Source organism: Rhodnius prolixus, unplaced genomic scaffold (genome assembly GCF_049639745.1).
Source record: "Rhodnius prolixus isolate KJV_2025 unplaced genomic scaffold, Rpr scaffold_11, whole genome shotgun sequence".
Lineage (NCBI taxonomy): Eukaryota > Metazoa > Arthropoda > Insecta > Hemiptera > Reduviidae > Rhodnius > Rhodnius prolixus.
In genome coordinates this window covers 7,088,862-7,115,137 of record NW_027411625.1, presented here as the reverse complement: position 1 = coordinate 7,115,137, position 26,276 = coordinate 7,088,862, and the positions used below count along the sequence as shown (strand labels likewise).

Here is a 26,276-nt window from a genome sequence, read left to right as displayed (position 1 = left end):
AGATTAGATCTTACTCCCACGCGGAGGTCCCGGGTTCGAATCCAGCTGCTGACCCTTAGATTTTCTCTTCCTAGGAGCTTCTTACAGCTCACTGTCCGGAGGCCGGAGCTCCGGGCGCCAATAACCTTAGATGTTGACACGTCTTAAAGCATTAAAAAAAGATCTCTCCGGGGTGCGAGGAATATCGAGTACTCCACACCAACATTAGTTAGTTAGGTTAAAAGGAAAGACGCGTTAGAGCCAACAATAGGTCAGTTTCGACTACATTAGAAGTTGGTGTAGATTAGGCTGTATAGTAAAGTGTATAGTCTCCGGTTTAGTTCAGGTGCAAAGGACCTTCGATGTTGCGCACCGTTTCAAATAAAAAAAAAAGTGTCTACAGACCGTATGTTTGTAAGTTTGGCTGAACCCCACCAATGATTTTTCATACCACATTTTTTTGTTTTTGTTTTTAAAACTTATAATTAAAGTACACACAATCCTTTTGCATTAATTGTGTTGAAATTATTTGCGCAATATTCGCTAAACTATGACAAAAGTAATATTCTTCATGGGAACTTAGAAATAAAACGCCAAACACACTTTGGAATAACTTCCAAAATGTTTTATTTATTGTATTATTATTATTATTATTATTTATTATTATTATGAATAATAATGAAGTACTCATAGATTTTTTTTTGTTGCCTGTTCTTACAAATTAGAAAATAATATACAACCAAATGAAACCTGCGCCACATTATAACACTTACACAACATTATATTAAACAGACCGTAAAATTTGCTTTATCTCAAACATCTCGAATATTGGTTCCATTACTAGAACATATCTCTACCAAATTAAATTTAAAAAATATATATATATATATTTTTAAGTGACCAACAAAAGAAATTAAAACCATTAAATCTTGTATTTCAAAATAATAATTTAAAAAAAAACAAACAAACAAATGAAAACATTAAAAAAGTCTAAATATAATTATTTTGAAAATTTATTGAAAAATTGTTATTTATATATTTCTTCACGAATATATTTTTATTGTATTTGAACTTTGAAGCAAAAAAAGTTTGTTTTCATTTAGGGTAAAAGAGGGTTTACCCAAAATTTTTTTCTTATTTTTTCATTATTATTATTATTATTTTTAAAGCTTAAACGTTTCCACATCACTCGTCTCCACAACTTCACAGTTTAACATATATTAGATTTTAAATGCCTTTTTTTTTGACAATTTAAAAAAATACAAAAATCAAAAGAAATCTTCATAGTACAAGTAAAATAAATCACAAAGTAATATATCACATTATTAACAAAATAATAATAATTATTATTATTTTACTTGTTATTCTTATTATTATATTTATTATTATTTTATAAGATGTTTCAATTAGATCAAGTTCATAATTGCAAACGATTTGTGATCTAACTTTAATTTGGGTAATTTCTCCTTGTGCATAGCAGAATATAACCGGACAAAATTGTCAAGAACAACAAAACATCCTTGCTTTTCCTTCCTTGTACAGGTCAAAAACGAGCAATAGTGTTTTTCTTTTTTCAACAAAATACTCGAAGAGCAGGTTTTTGTTTACCAGTAGGTGGTCTAATCTGCTGCTGGATTAGTTTACGTTTTATAAATTCAAATTATTTTTTGCATTAAAAAGGTTTAGCAATACCTAACGAGGAAAAAACACAATGCCCACCTTTAAATTCTACGAACAGCATGACCTAGAAGAATATGGATGTTAAAAAATAGATTAGTCATTAGTCAGAGACCATTTTGGAATCCAAGAGATAGCTGATTTGCCTAGCGAAAGAAGTTGCTCACAATGACAAATTAGAAGAAACCTGTAGCAAAATTTTATATGAGAACATTATTAAACAACCTGGTCCAATTGGATCAACTGTAGCAAAATTCACTGAAGAATGGAGAACCAGACCTCCTGGAGTATAACCTGGGGGCCACCCATCTCAGCAAGACAGTCTTGTACCTCCTCATTCACTGATATTATTGTCGCCAATAATCCTTTTCGAAGCTTTTAACAGAAGCCATGGGAATTCATGTACATCTGAACTTCTGTGATTATTATACAATCAGGTTTGTGCAAGCGAATTTTTTATTTTTTTTATTTTTTTTTTAATTTGGCTATATCTTTAGGCTAAGGTTTAATTCGACAAACCAGCTCTCTATAAGCCATTTAGGAGGTCCTTATCCGAGCGATTCGATGTCGTTACAAACGTAGTCCCTGATTAAAAATAATATTATTTCCTAACAACTTTGTCTGTGCTTTAACAACAAATATCGTCACAAAATTGTCCAGCTACACATTGCTTTGGCGGGGTATATTAGATATAATATTTTCATCTACTTCCTAGTTTACAATTTAAATCTTGTGCGAATGACTTGTTTTTTTTTCTGGTTATTTCACTTGGGTTTTAATTTATGCAGAATATTTGTGAGATAGGCTATAACAACTAGGTATATCACAGAGTGGTGCAAATATTTGGTTCTGCGAATTAAAATTCAGGCCGAAGAGAACTTGCTAAATTGTACGATCTAATTGAAATATCTAAAGGTCCTATTAATAAAAATAATAATAATAATAGTAGTTTACAATCTAAAGGAATTTTATATTTTTAGAAAAAAAATCAACTAATTTGAACTATCAAGGAGTGGTATTTAATCTATATAAAATTATATTTATATATATATATATATTAAAATATATATATATATATATATATATATATATATAAATAACTTTATATGCGTACATAAACTAGACTTTATAGACACAATTTATAATAAAGAAATAACAATGTAGAATAAATAAATTATAATATAAATAAAAGGGCGCTAATGACCAAGGCAATTTATGCGCCGAAATAAAAATAAATAAATAAAAATAATAATAATAAAGATAAAAACATAATTTAAACAATCATATCAATTAGTATATATTTCATTCAATATTTTTTTTTTTATTTCTGACTATTTAACAAGGTTCAAAATTTCTTGCAAATACATAAGGTGACTAAATTAAATTATTGAAATATGTAATTCTTCAGTGTCTTCAGGGAGTTGTGAGCATTTAGTGAGAAGAAAATAAGTGCACTGCACTCACAAATTTGATTGTGTTAATTTAATAGTTCTTCTGCAGAAATAATGGCCCACTAATCCAAGATTTGTACACATTTTGTAATTTGGTGATGAATTGAGTGCAATAAATTTGCTCTAGAGCCAATTGGTAAAGTAGAATTAGAGCAAATTAGTTTGTGGGCAGATCTAGCCAACAGTTACCTGCTGGATTCCTAGTATTTCTTATGAAGAAAACCATGGTACCCCAAGGAAATAATCGACCATCACAGCCGTTAGGGTAAGATGTTGGTGATAAATTAGGTTCCAAAAGCATTGTTGTTTCTTAGGGGAATGTGTCAAATGGCATGCTGGCAAAGGAAAGTACCCTGTATTGCTTGATTCTTTTAAGAAAATTCATAAAAAATAACATAATGTAATATCCGACAGCAAATGTTGGGTAACATAATGCCTCAAAAAGTCCTGTGCTAACTGCAACGCCGATTTAAAGCAGATAAGAATCCGAAACAGGTTTGCCAGGGAGTATATTGATGGTTTCGCTAGTTACAACTGCTTGAAGCCATGTGCAGTTTTTCTCCGAACAGACGAGCTCTTAGCCAAGCAAGTTCTTCACACACACACAAAAAAAAAATATGCGTTCCTCTTCCTTGCAAAAATCTGCACAGTCTCTCTGTGGACAGGCTATATAACAATGCATATTTTTCTTGGAACCTAATGGAATTCAATGTAAACGCTCAATGCAATACACTCCTTCTTCAGAGATTCAACCAGTTTGCTTTCTCAACGCTTGTCTTCTGCTTTATTGATCTTATAGCTATAGGGAAACTAAGTAAACCATCCACTATCCTCATGGCAGTACACTAGGAGAGGAGCCAATTTATTATTTGAAGGAAATCATATCTTCCAGCATAACATCGCTTGTAAAATTTGAATTTCGTTTTGTTGGACATTAGCCTTGAAATTTTTTTTCTATTATAATGTTACAAAAACATTTTAAATGCAATTAAAAAAAAACAAACAAAAAAAACTGATTTTTCAAAACCCCACCTATAAATTTATTTAATCCGTTTAAACAAAGGTTAACAAGTGAGCTAAACACTATTTTTTTTTTTATAATAGGATCCACCATATCCTAATTTGTAACAAGGAAACACAAAACTTTCAGCTTTTCAATTGTAAAACCTATGTTTATCAAGGCTGAGATTGGTTCCATAATTACTGAACTGTTTGATAGCAGTTTACTGGTTGAAATTGGTCTGTGGCTATTGATAGTTCACTTCCTTCAATGCAACACCACTCGCTATAACAATTAACCTTCGCTGCAATACATATTACTTGTGCCACCATTGCATTTACAAGTAATCTTTTCTTTTTTTTCCAAAAATATTATTTAAACTCACAAATTGTTCATATTTTTATCTTAAAAAAAATTAAATAAAATAAAAATTATTCGCATTTTTATTAATTTTTATATAATTTTATTTATTATTTTTTTATTGCAAAAATGTATTATTTTTTATTTCGTAATTATCCATTTTGAACAAACAGAGTTCCTCGCTCTGAATATTTCTCTTCACTAGTAATTACTAAAATAGATTGTACAAAGTTGCGCTACAGAATTCTATTTTGTTAATTACAAAATTAATGACGCAATTTGAATAAACTATAAATATTATCTAACAACTGAAATAAACTGTAAACAATTGGCATACTGAAGTGCACCTAGTTTAGGTCAGACTTGCTTCATTTTTCCGTCTATTGTGATTCCTTTAAATTTCATTAGAAATAGAGAAGGATTTTTTTTTGGAGTGTAGAAATTGAAAAAAAGGAGCTATCTCTCGGATAAGTGAAGTTTTTTCAGGTGAATGAAACATATAGTAAAAGATGCTAATTGTTCTGAACCAGTTTGTTCCTTTAGAAATTGATTAACACTATTTAACAATATAATTTATTCTTTTTGTAATTATTAATTTTTGCTTAATAAATACTTAGTATTTAGGAAATTTAATGCTGATAAAAATCACTGAATTGCTGACGATTGGAATAACTTTTCAAGCAATAGAACCTTCTTTAGCTTCGTCCCAATATTTAAGAAAAGATAACCGGTATTGCCAGAATATAACTTTTCAGAACTCCCAGCAAAGTGTATTCCAAGATTTACGACAAGACTAATCGAAGAACCATATTAGTTTAAGACAAATGTGAAATACTGTGGACTGTTTATTAATAATGTGGCAAAAAACGGAAGAATTTATGAAGAAGGGAAAACATCTAAATCTAAGTTATTCATTAAATATAAGAACTTCGTAAATTTGAAGAAACTATTTCTGACGAGTAGTAGGATTCAGCAAGGATGGGATGCAGCGTAAGCCCAATCTTATTTATTACTGTTTTGATATTCTGTACTTTGGAAATACAAACACTCTATTCTAGATTACAGCTTATAGAGTTATTGTGGATCTTAGAAACAGCGTTTTCTGTAACTCAACCAACCCGCATAGCCACGCCCTGAAGAAGGCAATATATTTGTCAAAACGTTGGCAAAAAGACGAGTTGTTGTCTTTATTTGGACCGATCCCTCGCCAATTTGAATCCTTAATTTGTAGAAACAGTCAGACATAGTGGCCAACGTGAGGTAACTCGGCTTGGCTTTGGCAATCAGAAAGAAATCAATAGGATATTTGCCCAGAAGGTTCTCTATGAAAGCCAAGAGAAAATCAGAGTTAGTAACAAACCCTTGTATGAGACCGCTATACAACCTCTCCCATATTAGTGAAGTGGGGGCATTGCTGAAAGAACAAGACGGAATAGGTGAAACGGGATAAAGGAAATGCACAAAACTGCAGCAAATTATTTAAGTGGAAGCGTTGACAACCTGTTTAGTCACAGTACAAGTTCAAACTTTGCAGGGTACCATTTATCTTTGGATTGTGCGTTATATCTAGGCGTCCGTCTAAACTTAATTCTGTGACTGGACAGTTATCAGGTCAGTTATAAGACTTGTGTTCTTGTAAGGGTTTCCGTTGCTGCTCAACGAAAGAGCTGGAAGGATTGGCCCAGTGCAATGCTAACTAAATTTCTATAGCTCTTCTTTGGATAGAATTAGTCACTTACACACAGAACACATTCGGTTCTATGAAGGGATTTAATTAACAGAAAAAAAGTGCCATTGATCGGAAAAAAACTATTTAATTATGCGCTGAATACAAAATATTTATATCGTGACGAAGATTTTGGAAAATATACCACTTTTCAAGGGCAGACCTTTTGCCTTTATCAACCATTTGACTGTTCTGTTAATTTTTATTCAGTATCAAATTTCCTCTTCATAATAAGCAATAATGAAACTAACTGAACGAACTAAAAGAAAAAGTATTTAATTGAAAAATAAAATGTTCACATTTTAATTTTATAGTGTTAATAATATTTTCAATGAAGATGAAGCTGGCCATTTTTAATTACAACTGCTTTGTTCAGATTTTTATGATTTTTGTTATGTTTTGTTTATGTAATGTTTTTTCTAAAAAAAGAAATATTGTTTCCAATTATAATGACGTTCATCTACAATGACTTTAGTTTAAAATCACTTGGCGATTTTACTTTGAATTGTGTTCATTATATGAGAATGACTCATGTAAAATTTAGTTTGAAAAATTATAGATCTAATTATAACGCAATATCTGGCCCAAGTGTGCTAGAATTACCTACAGATAGTTTGCATTCTGAGAGCAGGCAGTAACGCGTTAAAAAACTGATATTATTTCGAATTGAATCTAGAGCTGCTAAAGTAGAAGATGAACGTATTATAGATAAGTGAGATATGGTGCAACGGAATTGGAGTTGCATTAGGTAGATCCTAGTTTCTAAAGGGACTCGAAACAGTTGCCCAGTGCCTGCCATAAATATAAAAACAAAACCTTCTTGCAGTCAACATATCACGGGTGGTTCAGAAAATAATCTGTTTTTAGTAAAAGATAAGAGATAAATTAGTTTTTCAGAATGCAGAATGTCTTACTTAAGAATTTTGCTGCCTTATCGCTACAAAATCTCATCATTTAATATTTCAAATTTTGAGTATTATGTACTGCTGAAGAACTAAGAGTCAGGTAAGGATACAGACCCCTTCTCTTGAGGATCCTTGGACTTCCTTAGAGATCCTGGTTAATTACTGAATTGGAGGGGATCTGTACACCATCTTTAGAACCTTGGGATATCTAGGGAAGGATGCTGGACATCAGGGTGTAGTTATCCCTTATTGTTGCCAACATCCTTCTTCTAAGTATTTCCTAAGAGTAATTGAATTATATTTATTCCAGGGGAGCTAAACTTAGAATAACTAGGAGGACTGAAGCTTCAGAAAAAGGTAATCTCATGGTAACTAGCCTATTTAGAAAAGTGGTCTGCTTTCAAAAGAAAGAAAATAATTATAAGTTACTTTTTTAAAAAAAAAAAAATTTACGCCGTTATTGCTGTCCAAAAAACTTGCTCATTCGGTAGAACTGGCCCTATAGGGCAAAATATTTGAATATAAACTGGCAAGTAAAGCAACCCTAATTTTGCGCAGCGACCGATATTTGCGCTTTGAAAAAGTCATATAATTCTGTTTGAGATTACAAATATTTGGATTCTGGAAACGAAAAAAAGATGCTGGCTGTCAGAAGAAAACTAGATAAATAAACGTGAAATTATCTAAATTTGGAAGCCAAATGATAGATTTTAAATTTTTGGTTATACTTCTTTCTGGGATTGGCTTCTTTGAGGGAGTTAAAAAGCATTTATTACTGAATTCTTTTGTCATTATAAAGCAAATTATAAAAGAAGGTTTTGTTTTCAGTGAATTAAACCTCAAGACTATAAACGTATGACACACTACCAACGATGAATTTATCCAGGCAGAACAGCTTCAACTTCAGTTTTTATAAAAAAAGAAAAAGTTCAATGTTTATTAGCACTGTATTTTATTATTTTTTTAAATATTTATTTAGCTCAGATCTGCCGAAGCCTCAATATTCGCAGCTGTACTCCACTGCGTCAAAAACCATTTCACAATATAGTGAAATTTAATTCCATTCATTTTTTAAAAAAAGTTTTTTTTTTTAAATTTAATTTAATTTTTCATTTTGGAATACCACAAAGTAGTTGGTTTAGAATTCTATCATGTATTTACATATTTAGGTTTTTCATTATTACTATTATTATTATTTTGTAATTATATTTTAAGTTACAATGATTAAAACACTTAAACATAAATAATTTTTCTAAAATATTTAAAGCCATTACATTTTTATTTACTTATTTATTTACTTCTCAAAGTTTTTGTTTTTGTTTTTTTCTTTTGGTTACTTTGACTTATTAGTGAAAATATGAAAGAAAGAATTAGCGTAGGCCTGATGACTAGGCCGCACTTTGTCTCAAATCAAGTTATCAACAAATTGATCCACCACAGGGGAGGAGAGGGAATTAAGCCCAAATTATATACTTACGAAAGAAAATATTTCATAAATACAAATAAATTAGGAATGTACACGATTTATTAAATATATATATATATATTATAATAACTTTTTTTATATATATAATTTAATCTTTATTTTGTTTTAGAGTGGGCTAGACTTAGGTTTTGGAAACATTTTATATATTTTTAACCCCATACGTTGACATAAATGGTCACTTAGGCCGCTACAAGTTTTGTTTTGTATTTTTATTGTATAAAACAAACAAAATGATTAAATTATGACTCAAATGATTTGTAATTAGATCAGGGGAAGCTAACTGTAATGGAACCTTTAACAAAAAAACAAAAAAAAAAAAACAAAAGGATTTCCACACTAGCCATGAGAAATTGCTGAAACAAAATCCTTGAAAGGAAAGGACTGTTGAAGAACACACATGATGGTATGCATATACTTGGATCGTATCAATGATTTTACAATTATTTTGTAGTTTGTTTACCTTTAGCAGCTATAAACCAATGGCCGGTTTTGGATTATCATCCATACATATTGATTTATCTGGTTAGTGGAGAGGAATTAGGTTTTCTTTGGTTGGTGGAGAGTGATTAGTATGGATGTAAACATTCTTTACTCACTGATTAACTGAACAAAAAAAATGTATTTAAATATTAACAAGGCCAAGCATGAAATGATTGGATTTAATGTTTGAATAGGAAATGGTAGCGTCTTCTGGTTAATGCAGTAAACAAGGTAGGCTAGCACCGCACCGAACGTTGGAGCTATCTAGCGATAGAATTTCAACACAACTGAAGATATGACTCGAATTTTAATCAAATGTTACTGGAACTGTTGTTAGTTGCCTGCCAGAGCGGAAATGTATGTAACTGGAGGCTCTCGAAACGTAAATGTTTTCTTCAAGTGAAGATTTAGTGTTGTACTTTTTCTCACAAAAAAAAACTATCATCAACAGTACTGTAGAAGGGAGTAGGTCGTCACTCCAACTTATTGAGCTGGGTGGGCTATGTAGGATGAGAGATAGGATGCGTCGTTCTAGCTTCGTTACTCTTTGTTTGTTATCTTCTTCTGACTGCTATAATATCATCTTCCTTCTGAGGCAGCTCCACTATGTCCTGGATGCCATATGGTGTGCATAAGGTTGTGAAAAAAAACAACAAAAATCAGTCTTAGATTCACATCAAATCTGTGACCTGATGTCCTATTGCCAGAGTCCAACGAGAAGCCAAAGAGCTCGTTCGAAGACTCATGGACTAAGTTACTTCTGAATTCATTAAACTGGGGACCGAGTGGGACACTCAGTTATGGTGTTTCTTTGACTGAAAACTGCTTCGAAGTAAAAATTGGTAATTGTAACTTTTGCTTAACTAATGGATTTCGCCCTGTCTTCCTTCTGCTATGGGGAAGGTGATGTTCCTCAAATTGGGGGCGTCTAATTGACCTCACATTGCAGCTAATATTAAGGACACTAGCAAGGCGGCTCTGTGGCACTGATTACAAATATTATGCTTTAATAAAGCCGTTTAATGCTATCTAACCAGGGAATGTGAAAAGCATTCTTTCCGGTTGCGATGCCTGTTCGCTTTTCCTAAGTTCGAATCTATTCTATAATTTTTCATTTCTATCTTTGCTCACCCAACCAATAACGCTGCTTGGTCTTCCTAAATAAATAAAGTAGATATAATTCGTTGTAAAGTTACTCAGTGAGACGGAATGTTAAACGTTTCCAACTCATTTCAAGCATACAAATCCCACGCTTTAGTTTTTCAGTCGCAATTGCCGAGACATTCTTAGCCTGACCCAGTCCTCGAGTAGGGTCGAAGAATTTCCAACTCATGTTCTCTTAAGTGCTTTCGCCTTTTATTGCTATTCTTGGAGATCACGGTCGTTTGAACTTAAGGATTCCAGGTAATAAAAAGAGGTTTTCTGTCCCCTTACTTACTAGGTTACAGCATTTTAAAATTGATTAAAAAATATCAGGTGCCTATTTTATTTTTAACATGATAGCCAATAGTATCAATAAAAAATGAACAGTCATAAAAGTAACTAATATCATTGCAAAAAAAAATATGAGCGGCCTGCGAGACTCTTTTTACAATCTGATGAATATGTATCAAATGGAGGTTAAAAGAAACAGGGGGCGTACGCTTGTCTTCAGGCTTATACATTTTATTCATTTATATATTCAATATATACTCAAATTCTCTTGAAAATAGTCCTTTTTTTAATAAATGGAATTTACAAATTTTTGTTTTTTTTTTTTTAAATTAATAAGATGATTGCAAACATAAGGAACACGACGAGAAATATTTTGGACTTCAAACTATTTTGGTTTCCTATTTAACATTTCATTTATAAGTTTTAAACAGTTTTGAATACAATTTTATTAATTTTAAGCAAGACAAGTCATGTGTTTGAATATAAATATTGAGTAATGAGATCATAGCAATAATTATTTCAACTCCAAAGTTGATTTTTCAGATTGGGAACATTTTCACTGGATTATAAACAAGATTTGCCAACATAATCTTTTAATGAATTGGCCTTGCGTGCCTTACAGTTGATTGGTTATCATTTCTATTACCAACATGCTAAAGTGCTTTTTTCTTTACCAATGATTGCCTCTATAGAAACTGTTTGCTAAAAGTTCTGGCAGACATTGTACTATGGGTCTAACACTGGTCCTAGATACTTTGCGAAACCAAGTTGAGTATAATGTGTAGCTCAAACACAGATCTCCAGTATACAACTTAACTTTACTCGCACATGGAGTTGTTGGAGATGGTGGTCGGGCAGAAAAGACTATCCTGTTTTCATACTTCCTAATACACATGACCTGGCAAATACTTATTTAAAGGAACAGAACTGTAAATTAGATGCTATTAAAACCGTAATTGACCAGGCAAACATTAAAGCTGAGGTCTTTTTACTTTAATTTTATTATTTTGTTCTTTTGTTACCACTTATAATCTTTTATTTTTTCTATTTATTTTAATAGAACTTTTTAAAAATAACCTTCCTAATAACAAGAGTGCTTGTATTAAATTTTTAGATTCGATTAAAGCCAAAATCTCTTGTTATACACACACAAAAAACAAAATTAAATAATTTAGTAAGAACTAATTTTTATTGTCCTCTGGACAATGAACAGAACAGAGCATTATAATTTAATAGTTTTTCAGTTCGAAATGACAGTGTGATTAAATCGTGCATTATCCCTTCAATATCTACCGTAGGTGGTTGGAAAAAGGATAGCCTTCGACCCACATGCAGAAACCATAACTGGAGTGTTCACCTGCGCATGTCAAGCAGTGGCTAAAAACTTCAGCTTTTGGTATTTAATTCTTGTTCGTTTTAGCTTCGTTTGTTCGTAAAGCAAGTAATGCAAAATGTTGTTTCAGTTAAAAAATTAAAATAGCATTTGTATGGTTAAATATAAAAAACTGCAGTTGTAAAAGACTTTTTCTTTTTTTCAAAAAATATTCTGTGTACACTCAGCCTTGTGTGGCCTAAAGAAAAGCTATACCACTGGCAATCAGTATGTGAACTCAGAAATGATGGTGCGATAATGTACTACTAAACTGTCGGTAAGAAATTTTGAAACCGCAAGAAGTTTGTGCTAGGTAATAAACTTGACCGCTGGAATTATAAAATTTTGTAATTTAATTAAAACTATTTAAAACAAAGTAAAAGCAAAGTAAAGCCTATTTTTTTCAGGTGGGCTTTACGTCCAACTACCAAATTAGGTAGCGTGGACGGAGGCGACTAGCAAATATACTTTACTGTAAATCTCTTTTATTAACCATTAAATAAAATCCAAGGCCTTTACACCGGGAATCGAACCCCAGTACCGCAATAAAAATTTGCTTTGCGGGCTTCGCCTCTAATCGCTCGGCTATTGTGGCGCCTAAAACTAATTATTTAAATCTAGTGTATGTATTATACACCTTTATTGGTAATTTTGAAGAATTATTTGCTAATTTTCTGAATATTTTAATTTTTATGTTGAACTCATGCTATAAAATTTAATATAAAAAGCAATAAAATTGTAATATTATTCGAAAATTTGTTGGCCTCAGTTAGTCTGATAGTATAAACAGTAAGTAGATGGTTTGTAAGATCTACAGTATCTTTTAGCTCATTACCTTCCTATCTTGTAAAACAAAAAAGACATCTGAAACAAGTGAAGGATTTACAACAAAAAAAATATATGTATATATTAAAAATCACAATTAGCAGAAAAGACCCTCGCTTTAATATTTGAATCGCTTTAATACCACATTTAGCTGAACAGTTTTTGTTTTATGAGTTCTCGGCCTTATGAAGTTGCAATCACCGATTAGAGAAGAAGATATTTTTATTTTTTCTTTAATTTGTCTATTCGTTCTGAAAAAGTAACTCTAATACACTAAATTTATAAAATAGAGACTAAAACTCAAATATAATTCGTATCCTTTCATAAAAAGAAACTAAAGATGAAAGAAAGTTTGGCGACTGACACAGTCTCTTTAGAGTTACAGACATCACTAAAATGAAGAAAGCCGGGGTTGTTTAAAAACAGAGTCCTCAAGGAATATTGGTTTGAAGGTAGTTTTAATAAGTGTTTTTTTTGTTTTTGTTTTGATTTGTTTTTTTTTTTTTTTTTGGTAACACAAATACATCTTTGGGCTTCAGCTACTTCTTGTTTTAATTTGTTCTTATAAATACTATGTCCTCTTTGGCCGTCTACTGACTTGGAAGTTTAGAATGTGAGGACGCTCTCGTATCGAGTGCCGTGTCCGAGCCGGACTCGCTATTGTTGTTCAACTGGGCGATCTGTTTGTAGAGTGGTGAGTTGACGAACCGCGGATACGAGTCACGATGCATTAACGTATATATCTGCAGCTGTGCTTCATCGAAGGTGTGCGGCGTCGGCGAGACCATGTTGTGATTCACCACCTCACGCACCCGTGAATCCAAACTTACCTAAACATTAATTGTGGGAAAACAAAATTAGCAAATAAAAATATTTGGTAACTTTTCCTAAATCTAAAACATTATTCATTTCTAAAGAATTCTACTTGTTAATGTTGTTGTAAATAAGATGGTTTCAGAACCAAAATCTGATCCATTTATTAATTTTGTAGGTAAATTTAATGCAGTTTTACCGCGAATTCAACCATTTGACCATCGATCTCTCAGGGTTTCGTCCGTGGATACTCTGTTAGGTGGATTAGAAGTCTACGTACAACATAAGGTCTACTAATCAAATAACTCAATCAACAGTAAGCTCCCTGCCAGAAACGAACGAAGAACCAAAAATATCTGCGTTTTAGTTTATAATCTTATTAAATTATCCTAATATTACAATTTACATTGCCCAGCAACATTGAACATACTATTTTTATCTAGCTAGACAAAAGTAGATACATAATAAAGCAAAATCTGCAAAACAAGAATTTAAATATATGTTTACACATGGACTCGGTTACAACCAATAATAGGTCACAGTCTGTACTTTTGCAACGTGATGAATCCAATTAAGGAATCAGTCGCCAGGAGAAGTGGACACGAAGGACAGTTGCTTTAGCCGCTCCTCTAGTAATGCCGTAAACATATTCACTACAAGAGGATTGGTGCTGAACTGCAAAAGCAAAATAAATGAAAGTAAACGTAGAATAAACTATCAAGTTTATAAAGATTTCAGAGAACCAAAAAAAAAAAAAAGAAAATAAAAACATTCTAAACCTAGATGCGAGACAGGATGTTTAGAGTTATAGGAAATATAAATAAAAAGAATTATAAAAGTTTTTGTTGTTCAGTTAATATAGGAATGATAAGTAATTACATTAGACAGCATGTAATAATTTTACGTCAAAATCTAATTGCTTTTTCGGCATTCTGCATTTGTTATTATTATATGTACCTGTATATAAATTTTCATTTAATGTAGGGGCTTTTTTTTTGTGAATACTATTTCAGCTGCACCAATTGCAGTTTTGCAGCAGATGACTCCTGGAATATTTTAAATTCGGCTATGGTGTCTCCTTCATTTGTTGACCTAATAAGCACTTACATATTTTGCTAGATAGTTTAGTCCACCCTCCCTATACAAAGATTATCCAGTTGTAGAACAATGCATTCCATGTGCTTTTCTTAATCCTGCAGTGACCTATCAAAAAGTGTCGATCAACTGAATGGCCGCACGGCCATTCACGGTAATGAATTTTTGGCTGAGTAGTTGTTACTGATATTTTTTTGTTTTGTTTTACTGTACTTGCTACTACCCTGAGGGATTCTACTTTTATGACTTGTGGTATACACATTTTGCAAAGGTATTTTGAAATGACAAGGTAAGATTCAGTTCCCTGAAATCTCCATAATAACACTCCGTTCCTTTTACCCGAAGCTTTGAATGTCCAGACCAAAAAAACTGTTTACTTTGGCAATCAATTGTCATCATTATCTTGAAGGACTTAGTCACACCTCCTTGATCTTACTGAATGGGGTCTTGGCAGCTTTTCTGGCTATCCGATGATGGAATTAGTTATCTCTCGACTTGTTATTTCAGCAACACGAATGAAGGCAGTTTAGATTTAACTCCTACCAGAATAACTCTACTTTTCTCAACAATGAAACAAGAAAAATTAAGTAAATATTAAAAAAAAAACTTTTTATTCTTAAGTGAAAATATTTAATATTATTGATTGAACAGAAATCGTACAAGAGAATTTAAAACTTTAATCTAATATATAACACTATAATTACCTCCTTGGGGGATAGTATCGAAATATAGTCTTCATAAATAAAGCGAGCCTTTTCTTCAATCAGGTCAGGGTTTGCTTCTTTTTTTAGTTCTTCGCAAGCCAACCAGAACAACATGTTCTCTTCACTGTACTCACAGCGCAGGAACTCTCTGAACACTTTTCGGCCGGCCGGACTTTTCATAAGCTTGTCGAATGATTTGCCCCAACATCGGATCTCTTCCAGAGATGGCCTGCAAAATAATTCAAACAATAAAAGCTGGTATTAAATTGTTACGCTTGCAGTAGAAAAAAAGAAAAGTACAGCAGTTTCTTACTACTGTAAGAAACAAGTTTATAGCTGTAAGAGACAAATAAAGTGTTTTAGAATTGGTGGATGTATAAGGGACACCATTTGCTGTCAGCCAATCTTCATCTCCCATCTTCAAAAAAATAAAAAATAAAAATAAACTTGGATGCGGAGAAAGTTACACAAATTATCAAAGTAACCCTTATGCAAATCTCCTATCGGCCAGTTTTCAATTCTAGGAGTCTGCAGATTACTAATCTAATGCCCCCCAGCGTTCATCAATTCAACTATTCACTTCTGGCTACTTTCATTAGGAAGTCCACCGCTTGCATCACGGATTCTTAATTTAAATGCATCCTTAAAAACTCACAATTAGAATATTAATGAAGTTAGCATTATATCTACATATATTTCTCTCATCTCATCAACACATCTTTGTCCTTCGCTCACACAAAACAAAAATACATTCACTTTAACTGAGACATCTGTTTTTTGTTCCCTGAAATCGCAAAACATGTTTTTAAAGCAGGCCCTGTGCAACAACGAAATTACATTAAAAAAACTTATTCAAAATCAAGAGTATATCTAAATAATTTATCCCATTTTTATAAAATAATTTCTTTATTAATAAAAATAATTATTAATAAAATTTTAATATCATTTATTTAGCGCAGCATTAGAACATTTAAGGCACGTCAACATCTGAGGTTACTTCTGGTGCTTTTTTTCAGTACACTGCCGGTCTCAGGTCAATATTCTATCGTTAAAGGCAACACTGTACATTACTGGACAATTAGCAGTAAGAAGCTTCTATGAAGAGAAAATCGCAAGGCCAGCAACTGGATTCGAACCCAAGATCTCCGCATGGGAATCCAGCATTCGCTAACCGCATAACTAATCCCTTCCAATCCGTTCATGTAACAATAACTATAATTATAATATACATAAAGTTAGGTTTTAATCCTTATAATTAATCGGACTCTAAAGTTTGTTACAACAGGTGTCTCCGCTTGTCTTAACAATACAACATAAAGAACATTTATAGCTTCTAATACAAAATTTAGGATGTGAGATTTCAGAGAAAGCAATACTCAAGTATTTTTTTGTTCTCAATTTATTTATTTTAGGCACGACACAATCCTTTTAAGACTCGGCAATGGAGCCCTGACAACGGTTAGTTCCTTAGTCTGATTGTTGGAACACCAAGTGATGTCGCTAACAGTACTCTCTCTGAATGCAACACATGAAAAGTATCAAGGATCTCCAGAAGAGCGAGTCGACGGACAACCTGGCACATATTTAAAGAAACTACGGTAGCAGACTGTACGCCTTGCACATCCCAATCAAGGTGAATGCTTCTTTCTTCGCATGCTGTGGTTGGTAAAGGTGCCCCGGTCCAACGTCTTACCAGCAATTGAGAATTTGGACAACAGCCTTACCACATGCCACTTTCCGCAGTGCAGTGTCTAGCTCTGACTTTATTGGAGAACAACCGACACTGGGATGTATGCATTAAAGACGCTTGCAATCACATTGTCCAACAGAGTTATGGAAGAAATATAAATCGCACATGGCTGAAGATATTTTCACTGCAGAAATCTACCAGGAAGCGTTGATAATGATTGAAGATTTGTGCTTAGAAATCGCGAACAAAGTTCTCAATCAATCGGGAATGCCATCGCCGAATCGATCTGCTGCTGCTTCGCTGCGGACTGAGCCACAGCGTAGCCGGGTACAGTCAGTAAAATTTAAAAAACAAGAATGATTCTGAAAACTTTTCAAAAATAAATTTTAATTCAATAACAATACCTACCCTAAAGTTTATTTTTTATCAAAAGAAATTATTGATTAGAATTGATGAAAATGTTTATTTTTCATAAAAAGAGAGAAAAAAAAAATTAAACAAAATTAATTAATATCTTTAGACAACAGCCTCTCTGTCGAGAGTGCAGCAACAATTATGCTTTTAATCTTAAAACTTTGTTTAAGATATTTCGCTGTTTTTAAGTTCAGTGTGTTGTAATTCAATTATAATTAAATTCCTTCTCCAGGGGATGCTCGATACATCAAGACCTGACCAAGGAACAGACAGACATAACTTTCCCATTCTAGATTCCACATTTTATTTATTTATAAAAGATACATTTTCTTTGCTGAATTCAGTTAATGTTGGACATCAGCCTAAAACAAAGTACTATAGTTTTCCTCTTCATAGGGCGATTGTGGGTGTAGTAGTTATGAAGCGTGAATTTATAAGTGGTAGATTTCCCGTCTGTATATACGATATAATATTTTATTTGTTAGACAAAATATTAATAGCAAAGTATGTGCTTTATGTTCCTTCCCCTACTCAACAACTAATTGGTAGTTAGACGTTAAGCAGCCTTGAAAAATAGGCGATTACTTTACATCACTTCTTCGCCTCTTATAAAAGCGAACAAGGGTGTACATTATTTGCTAATCACGGCTTAAAGTTCAAGATAATAATTTCATAACGGGCCCTAAATATAAGTACTGTTTTCTCTGGTCTAATAATTTCCTTCGACGGTATTTAGAATTTGTTAATTGATTTTTGAGTAATGTGATTTGGGTATTTATAATTTAAAGACGCACCTGGATGGGCTAATATAAAACTGAAACGAGACAAAACAAAAAAGAAACTAACAAAAGACATAAATAAAAGAGAAACATTTAATTATTATTACTATAAGAAGATAGCGAAATCTATGGGTTTTAAGTTGAGACTGTGTAGGGATATCAAGAATTCTAAAGCCCTGAAATCCATACTAACTGTCTTATCAGATCTAAACTGAGCACGCCTCCATTAATCTAAAACTGAATAAAGACAAAACAAATAAGAAACTAATAAAAAGTTGCTGTATGTGGGATTCGAACTGGAGATCTCCCACTTACAAATCCAAGCTCTTGACAACTAGACCAACACCCGCCGCATAATATTTAATTATTAAAGTTAAAGACTATATAATGTGATGGTTTTTTAAGGATGTAAAAATTTTTGATACTGCAGCAGTGGGATAATTTGTGATATACAGCCGAACAATGCAGCCCGACAAGAAAGGAGCCAATGCAACAAGGTGCTTAGAAAAACAGTTTGCACATTCATAAAGCAGCTAGAGAACATACCTAACCTAAGCAGCGGATTCTGCACCAAAGTTAAACGTTTGAGTCACTGTTCTCTCTCTCCGTGTAAAAGAGGCGGATATAAGGGCGTCACCTCCGACTAGTATCAATATCGGTGTATTTTACTACTAAAGTCACTCTAGAACTCTTGAGAAGTAAAGAAGAAAGAAAATCAGCGACCAGTGCAAGAGGTGTAAGGGTATTTTACTGTTTCAAAAATTCTGTCTAGAACTCTCAGGAAGAACCCCAGCGAACAGAATAAGAAGTTCTTCCAACCAGTTCCAAAAGTGCTCACCAGTTCCAATAGTGCTCCCCAGTTCCAATAGTGCTAACCAGTTCCCATAGTGCTAACCAGTTCCAATAGTGCTAACCAGTTCCCATAGTGCTAACCAGTTCAAATAAAGCTAAAAAGTTTTTTTATAAATAACAAAGTAATTATATTTTAAAAATCACCTAACGTTTATTGAGCAATGCCGCATGAATACAGCAAATGCTTGATAGTAGAGTAATTTACAACCATCGCTCATTTATTTCTCACGATTTACTACAAGAAGGCTTTGTTTTAAGATATCTAAACCCGTACAACTCAATAGTGCGCTAACTAGGCACCTAAGAGTCTTTATTTTTAAGGCTAAACTAGGCTGTAAGCTAGATGCCTAGGCCTTCTGCTTCAAAAGATAGTAGATAATCTTTCCATACTTACAATGGCTCTCCATCACAATTAATTCCGGCAATTGCGTTCGAGTCTTTCCTTTTGCCACAGTTTTCTTGGCTACCTTTCACCGCCAGACTGAAACAAATGAAAACACAAATTTAAATAAATAAAAGAAAATTAAATAAATATTTATTAAATTTATTATCTGCGCAAATAAATCTTTGTTTTGGAGTGAAAGAAAGAAGACATTGTAGTGTAGTGCTGAATCTGAGGAAAAGACATAGGAAAGGTTAGGTTGCCTGCTTTGAAAATCAGCCCAGCTTTGACAGAGCGGTTGCTTTCAATTTATTAACTGGCCATAGCTGCCTACAATCTTCACTTGAGCCTTAATTCGCAACTTTACTTAAAGCTTATAATACCGTTCTGCTTTCGGCGTCATGATGCTATGGATGTGTGTTCAACATGCTTGCTGCAACTGGAACAGCTACTGAAGACTGATAAACTTAAACAGAATCCATTCGGCGCATGGTGCCGAATGGCTGAAATGTCAAAGTGGAGGGCATCGGATAATAAATAAATATGTACAATACAAACATGCACATTAATATTATACAATGGTAAATAGAGTTTGGTAAATAGGTAAGGTAAATAGAATAGTAAGTGGCACTTTAGAGTTGCAGCTACGCCGAAGACCCTTAGACACATTAGTTGCTGCTATTACGCAAGTAACTTTTAAGTGAGTTATCTATTAGTTTTGATAGTGAAATGTTTTACAGCATTGATAGAGCAGTATGTAAGATGATATCAGACAGGTTTTCAGAATAGGCGAGTATAAAATTTTATATAATACTTAAAACGTATTGGTAATTTCAAATATAAAATTGAACTTATTAATACGGAATTTCATAATCTATTGAATTTTCAATATTACTTTATCTTCTATAATTAATGAAAAAAATGAGAACTCACTTATTAATTACACAAGGAATTTAAGCAAATAAGTATTGTCTAAATTATAAAATACTGTAAAAGCTCCATGTTTTGTGAAGACAACCTTTCCAACTGTTTGTTATTGAAGAACTGAATTGTTATGAAGTTATATAAAGAGATTTTTCAATCAATTAGTTAATTGTGAACAGCCAAGCTCGAGTTAACTAGATTGTAGGCAGTAGCCTAATCAACCAAATCTACTACGACTTAAATGTGCTTTAATAGTTTAAAAGTGTTACTCCTTAGTGTAATGATTATTTGCTAAAAATAGAAAATTTATAGACTTAGAAAATGATTTTATATTACGTAAATTATGTGACTGCATACGAATGTGCATGCATGGTGTGATAAGCTAGAATTGGTTGCATAACTGTTGCACATAACCAAGGACCCCTACAAGGCTGATGCATATTGTGTGTGATTATGGAAGATTTGTTAGACTAGATTTGCTGGCGTATTGGTTTCCCACGCGGAGGTCCTAGGTTCGAATCCAGCTGTTGGCCCTTAGATTCCTAGGGAGCTTCCTACAGCTCTGTAACAAGAGAACACTGTCCGAAAAAAGCTCCGGGGACCAATAACCTCATATACAAGTATTGACGCACCTTAAATCATTTTAAACAAAATAAAACACCCACTTCAGTAATTAGAGAAATTATTAGAAAGTAACCTAAACAGTCAGGACAGAAGACACGCACCAAATTTAGATGAATAACATTATAAAAAATAATTGTAATTGTGTAATAGCATAAGCCCTGAAGATGGCCTAGTTCCTAGATCGAAAGCTTGGACAGAATAAAAAATAATGACCGAAATTGGCAAACATTTTTTGTCTTTACATTATAGTTACACTGCTTGTTGGTTTTTACGAAAATGCTTGTTGTATTTACGATTCACTTATCCAAAGTTTCTAGTTCTAGTTTTAGTAATTTTATCTTTCTAATTTTTGGACAGTTGCAATTGGACGGGTAAAGCTAATACGCCTTTTGTTTGGTAGTATTTCTATAATGAAAAAAGGTCTGTCACTTTCTATTTAATAAATAATTTCCTTATTGTTTTTATTTAGCTTAGTTCAAATGGATTATCATATTTTAGAAATAGAAAAATGCATATTTTTCATATTTTATGTACGGGTTAAAAAAATGCTATGTCTCCAAGTGCTTGAAGATCTTATATCGCAAAGTAGCGATAAAACGCTATCAGACATGACAAAAAAAAAATTTCACTACCACCTATCTCTATCCAAGATCAGATACTCCTTTTTTTGTTTACTGGCACACAAACCACAAGCGCCACATCCTTGTTACGGCACTGGGGATGGAGTGATCAACAGTAGATTGTTGCAGAACTACAACAATCACAAGTATTTTTGATGTCTACCTTCAGATTTGCTAATAAGCAAATCGTGTCCTGAGTTATCAGAGTGGCCACCCTTGCAGAGCTTCAGAAGTCTATTGATTTTGGCAAAGTATGGCGGCGAAAAAGAAAATACAGTGAAATTATAACAAAGGAAAACTGGAATAGGTTTTCCGCCTTACTACAAATAAATAAACTCTCTAACTTTATTATAATTTTTAAATAGGCAAACAAATATCTAGGTAATTAGTTAAAAAAGATTCTCTCTATGACATAACCAGGATTCTAGATCAAATATCCTACTCACGATCCTCAGTATGGACTTGCCACTTGTAATGTCACTTCAAACAAGTGGAGTACTCCTCCAGTTAATTACTACATCAAGAAAGTAAGGCAATCTGGTGAAATGTTTAGAATTGTGTTCTTAATGTAAATGCTTTTTGCATGTCACCTAAATATACATATATATAAAAAAAAGTTTTTTGGAAATGGTGCGTTCTTATACATGGCTGTTGCCAAACTAATAAGTTAATGAGCTACCTGCATCATTTTTTACTTAATCAAAAAAATTCTTATATCATCGTATTTGTTAAAATCATTGGCTTCGAAATGAAGAAATTATAAAAATAGATTCAAATTCATTCATACTTTTTATTTTTCTAACCGGTTTTAGATATTTACTAGATATCAGGGGTTGCCTATGATTGTGTCATACTCTACGCTTTCCACTTTTCTCTGGTGAAAATTCAATTTCAAAAATTTTAACTGCTCGTAGGGAAAAGGGATTAGCCGAGCGGTTAGCGAATACTGGATTCCAACGCGAAGATCACGGGTTCGAATTCAGCTGCCTTAAGATTTTCTCATACTATAGTAGCTCCTTACAGCTTTACTGTCCGATTGATGGACAATGTTGTCTGTAATGATAGAACACTATACGGTGGCCGGCAGTGCACTGGAAAAAGCTACGGGCGCCAATAACCTTAGATGTTGACGCGCTTTAAATAAATAAATGAATTTAATCATGATGTGATACTTTCCTTAGCTAGTAATTTTGACAGTAAAAAAAGATTTAAAGCAATTTCCCAACTGCGAAATAATATTAGGAAATTTGTTGATCATGTCAATTTTAAATGTGTCGGTAAAAAATCTTTTTATTTTCAAGATAAAAATGTATTAAAGAAATACAATTAAGGAAGACAGGCCCATTTTTAAATGTCTATTTTGTGCGTAAAACTGTGATTTCTTTCCCTCCTTCAATTGTGGGCAATTAATTAATGAATTTGCAAAACAGAAATTACAAAAAAACTATTTGTAACATTTTTATCAAATACAGAAACTAAAAACAATCCATTATTGAAATCATTTTAATCAGTTGCATATTCCTAAATTAATTAATGTTAACAATATTTTAGTATTCACTCTGATTAATTATGATTCCTGCATTAGGGATAGCCATTAAAATAAAAATAAATAAATCATAAATTTACTTGGAACTGTATTAAGTTAAATAATTGATTATGTCTCTTATTCTTTCTCTGACTCTACTGGTTAGAAAAAAATATTACAATTGTGCCAATTTTTATTATTACTGACACTCATACCTAGGTATTAAATAAAATTAACAATTCTGAATTTAGAAGATTTTTTTGGTTTTGATTTTAGGAACAGGAACAATATCTTTTTCTTTTATGCGCCCAGGGCCCCTCAACCAATCTAAATTCTTCACTGCACTTTGGAAACCTAAATGAATGCACCATCATTTGGCTGAAGTCGCCAGTAAACAGAGGACTCACCCACGTTTCACTCTGATTCTAATGTATACCCTAGGGTGGTGACATTGGTGATTTTAAAAAAAAGATAATAAAAGAAATGTGTCTAGCATAATAGCGGGGGGAAAAAAATAGTACGCATGCAATATTTTAAGAAGAGAGGTCCTGCATTCACTTTTTGTGGCAGTAAACTCTTAATATTTAGGACTAAAACTAGTGAGGATTCGGTCGAAATAAGAAACATCAACTCCATCTTTACGCCAAAATTTCTTCTTTAGGGCTAACACATTACGAAAAAATAACACAACAATTAGACTATTGAAACACATAGGAATAAAAATACATTGCACCTTATTAAAAAGCTATTAGAAATAATATTAATAAAAATTCCTTAGACCTTGCGTGCTTATGCGAGTTGGTTGTGAGTTACAGAAAAAAACTGAGAACTATAGAGAATGGAGAACAGGTATGTATCTCAAGAATTACGAGAATGAGAGAGGAAATATAAGGTTAATTGTCTAACGAATTGATATCATTTCTAATAGCTTTTTAATAAGATGTAACGTATTTGTATTGCTATGTGTTACAATAGTCTAATTGCTGCGTTATGTACGTATTTGTAACAACCAGGCCCTGAGGAAGACAATAAATTTGTCGAAACGTTGGCTGTAAAGACGGAGGTTGCTGTTTTTTATTTTGACAGAATCCTCGCTAGTTCAATCCTAAATATGGTGAGTGCTCCCTTACAATATCTAATTAATTAATTTAAACAATGAATTGCGGTAAAAACTGGTGACTACTTTTAAGGGGTTTCCGCGAGGACTCTGTTAAACTTCATTGAAGAGAGGAATAATATAATTATACACGTTTAGGGACAAATATAAGAGTTAATATAAAATATAATCACTTTGGTCAAAGAATAATTTTTATCACCTTTGTAGGAGGAATTATATCACATAAGAACAACTTTGTTGTTCGAGGTCACAGCTTAGCACTCACTATAACACTTCACTAACATGTAGCATAACTGCTCCACAATAATAGAAAAAAGATATTGTTTCGAACTTCATAGCTTCCTTTGCAGAAACTAACTTTAGCTACCTCTTAACTCTTAGAAAGCCTTCTTCTCCTTCATAATGGCGCTACAACTCATGAAGAGTCTTGGCCTGCTCAAGACGGGCCCCAATGGACGTCTCTTCTCTCTGCTTTCCAGTTACGAAATCCAAGCATTGCCAGTACGTCTTGCGCCACACAAATCTGCTAAAACGCCACCTTAGTCCGGCTCTAGACGATGTCCTCGCTATATATGCCCAGCCTCATCGGCAGTTTTCTGAGTTAATTATGATTGTAGAGAGTTATCCGTGGCTCCTTTGCATGGAGCATAAACTTCTCGATCATGGCTAATTCTCCAATTCGGTTCTTTGCATAGATTAGATCAGTCCATAGATTAGATACACACTTTCACTTCGAATATCACCAGGGTTTGTTCATTTGTTGTCGTCTTAGTCCACACTTTAGAGCGGTAAGTCAGCACTGGTCGTGTGAACGTTTCTTTTACAGCTTTATACTTTGTGTTACGTGAGATGAATTTACTATATTATCAATCGTAACGAGTCCACATTACAATTGATTGTAATAACCCCAGTAAGAGATAAGTAGTGAAAGAGTGATCTAACCAGATTTATTTTATTTAATTATTTTTTACTAAATCTAATACATATCCTACACTTTGATGTAGTGACAATCAATTTTTATAGCCTTTAATAGTTAGTGTGGAGGGTAGTTGTAAGCTAAATATACAGGTTATAGAATTGGATTTAGCCGGCTATATGAACGTATGGCCGCAGGTGATCGCCAGCGATAAACTACGCGAGGCGATTTAGCCACATCAACATCAACATTGTTTTAATTAAAAGAAGCAAACACTAGCCACACGCGGACTAACACACACTTCTACACATCCAGTTTTATTAAATTACACTTACCACTTGTTTCTCCTGCAGCAATAAAAACAAAAAACAAAACAAAAAAAAAGAATTTTTTTTTAAAAAAAATTTTTGATCAGCATTTATAAAACAGACACATATAAATAATAATATTTAGGTAACCCCTGTTCCATCACAAAAGAACTAATAATAATATATACATATTACCATCTTCATTGAAATACTAATTTTTAGGGAAGAGGATTGGCTATGCGGTTAGCGTATTGCATTCCCACGCGGAGGACCCGGGTTCGAATCCAGCTGCTGGCCCTTAGATTTTTCTCTTCCTAGGAGCTTCTTACAGCTCACTGTCCGGTGATGGACATTGTTGTCTGTAACGAGAGAATACTCTCCGAAAGCCAGCAGTGCGCTGAAAAAAAGCTCCGGGCGCCAATAACCTCAGATATTGGCGCGCCTTAAATCATTTTTTAAAAAATATGTTGAGGAAGCTACATGGCGAAAAACATACATCTTGACTCCAGGGTATGAAAATTAGATTTTTTTAAAGAATTTTGAAGGAAAAACCATGAGCGACTGAATCAGAGCCAATTATAAGGTCTATGCTAGGTACTACAATATTAGAAGGACTAGCAAGAACAAAATACGAAATGGATTCGACTTCACACGGAGGATTCTAATACTATCTCAGATGATACACTAGGTAATTACCAAAAAATGAGAAGTTTAATTATATTTTAATGAGACTATGTTGCAATAAGGGGTATTTTGACTTTAATATCAGACTATAGCCTCGTGTCTCGTCAGAGACAGTTATCCCTCGACGGATAAAC

General features: G+C 33.0%; 1 protein-coding gene across 4 annotated transcripts in view; it reads right to left on the bottom strand.

Moving 5' to 3' along the window:
- Positions 1 to 577: 577 nt before the first annotated feature.
- Dhit (regulator of G protein signaling double hit) overlaps positions 578 to 26,276 on the bottom strand; it is a 134,834-nt gene continuing 109,135 nt past the window's right edge. For 3 of the 4 annotated variants that reach the window (XM_074138004.1, XM_074138005.1, XM_074138007.1), the window contains 4 exons: positions 25,486 to 25,497; positions 19,437 to 19,523; positions 15,308 to 15,536; positions 578 to 13,525 (listed from right to left, as the gene is read on the bottom strand). In XM_074138004.1, the coding sequence (XP_073994105.1) occupies positions 13,286 to 13,525; positions 15,308 to 15,536; positions 19,437 to 19,523; positions 25,486 to 25,497 (568 nt within the window). In that variant the 3' untranslated portion in view covers positions 578 to 13,285. The remainder of the gene's footprint in view (positions 13,526 to 15,307; positions 15,537 to 19,436; positions 19,524 to 25,485; positions 25,498 to 26,276) is intronic. The other variant, XM_074138006.1, reaches the window with a different exon arrangement.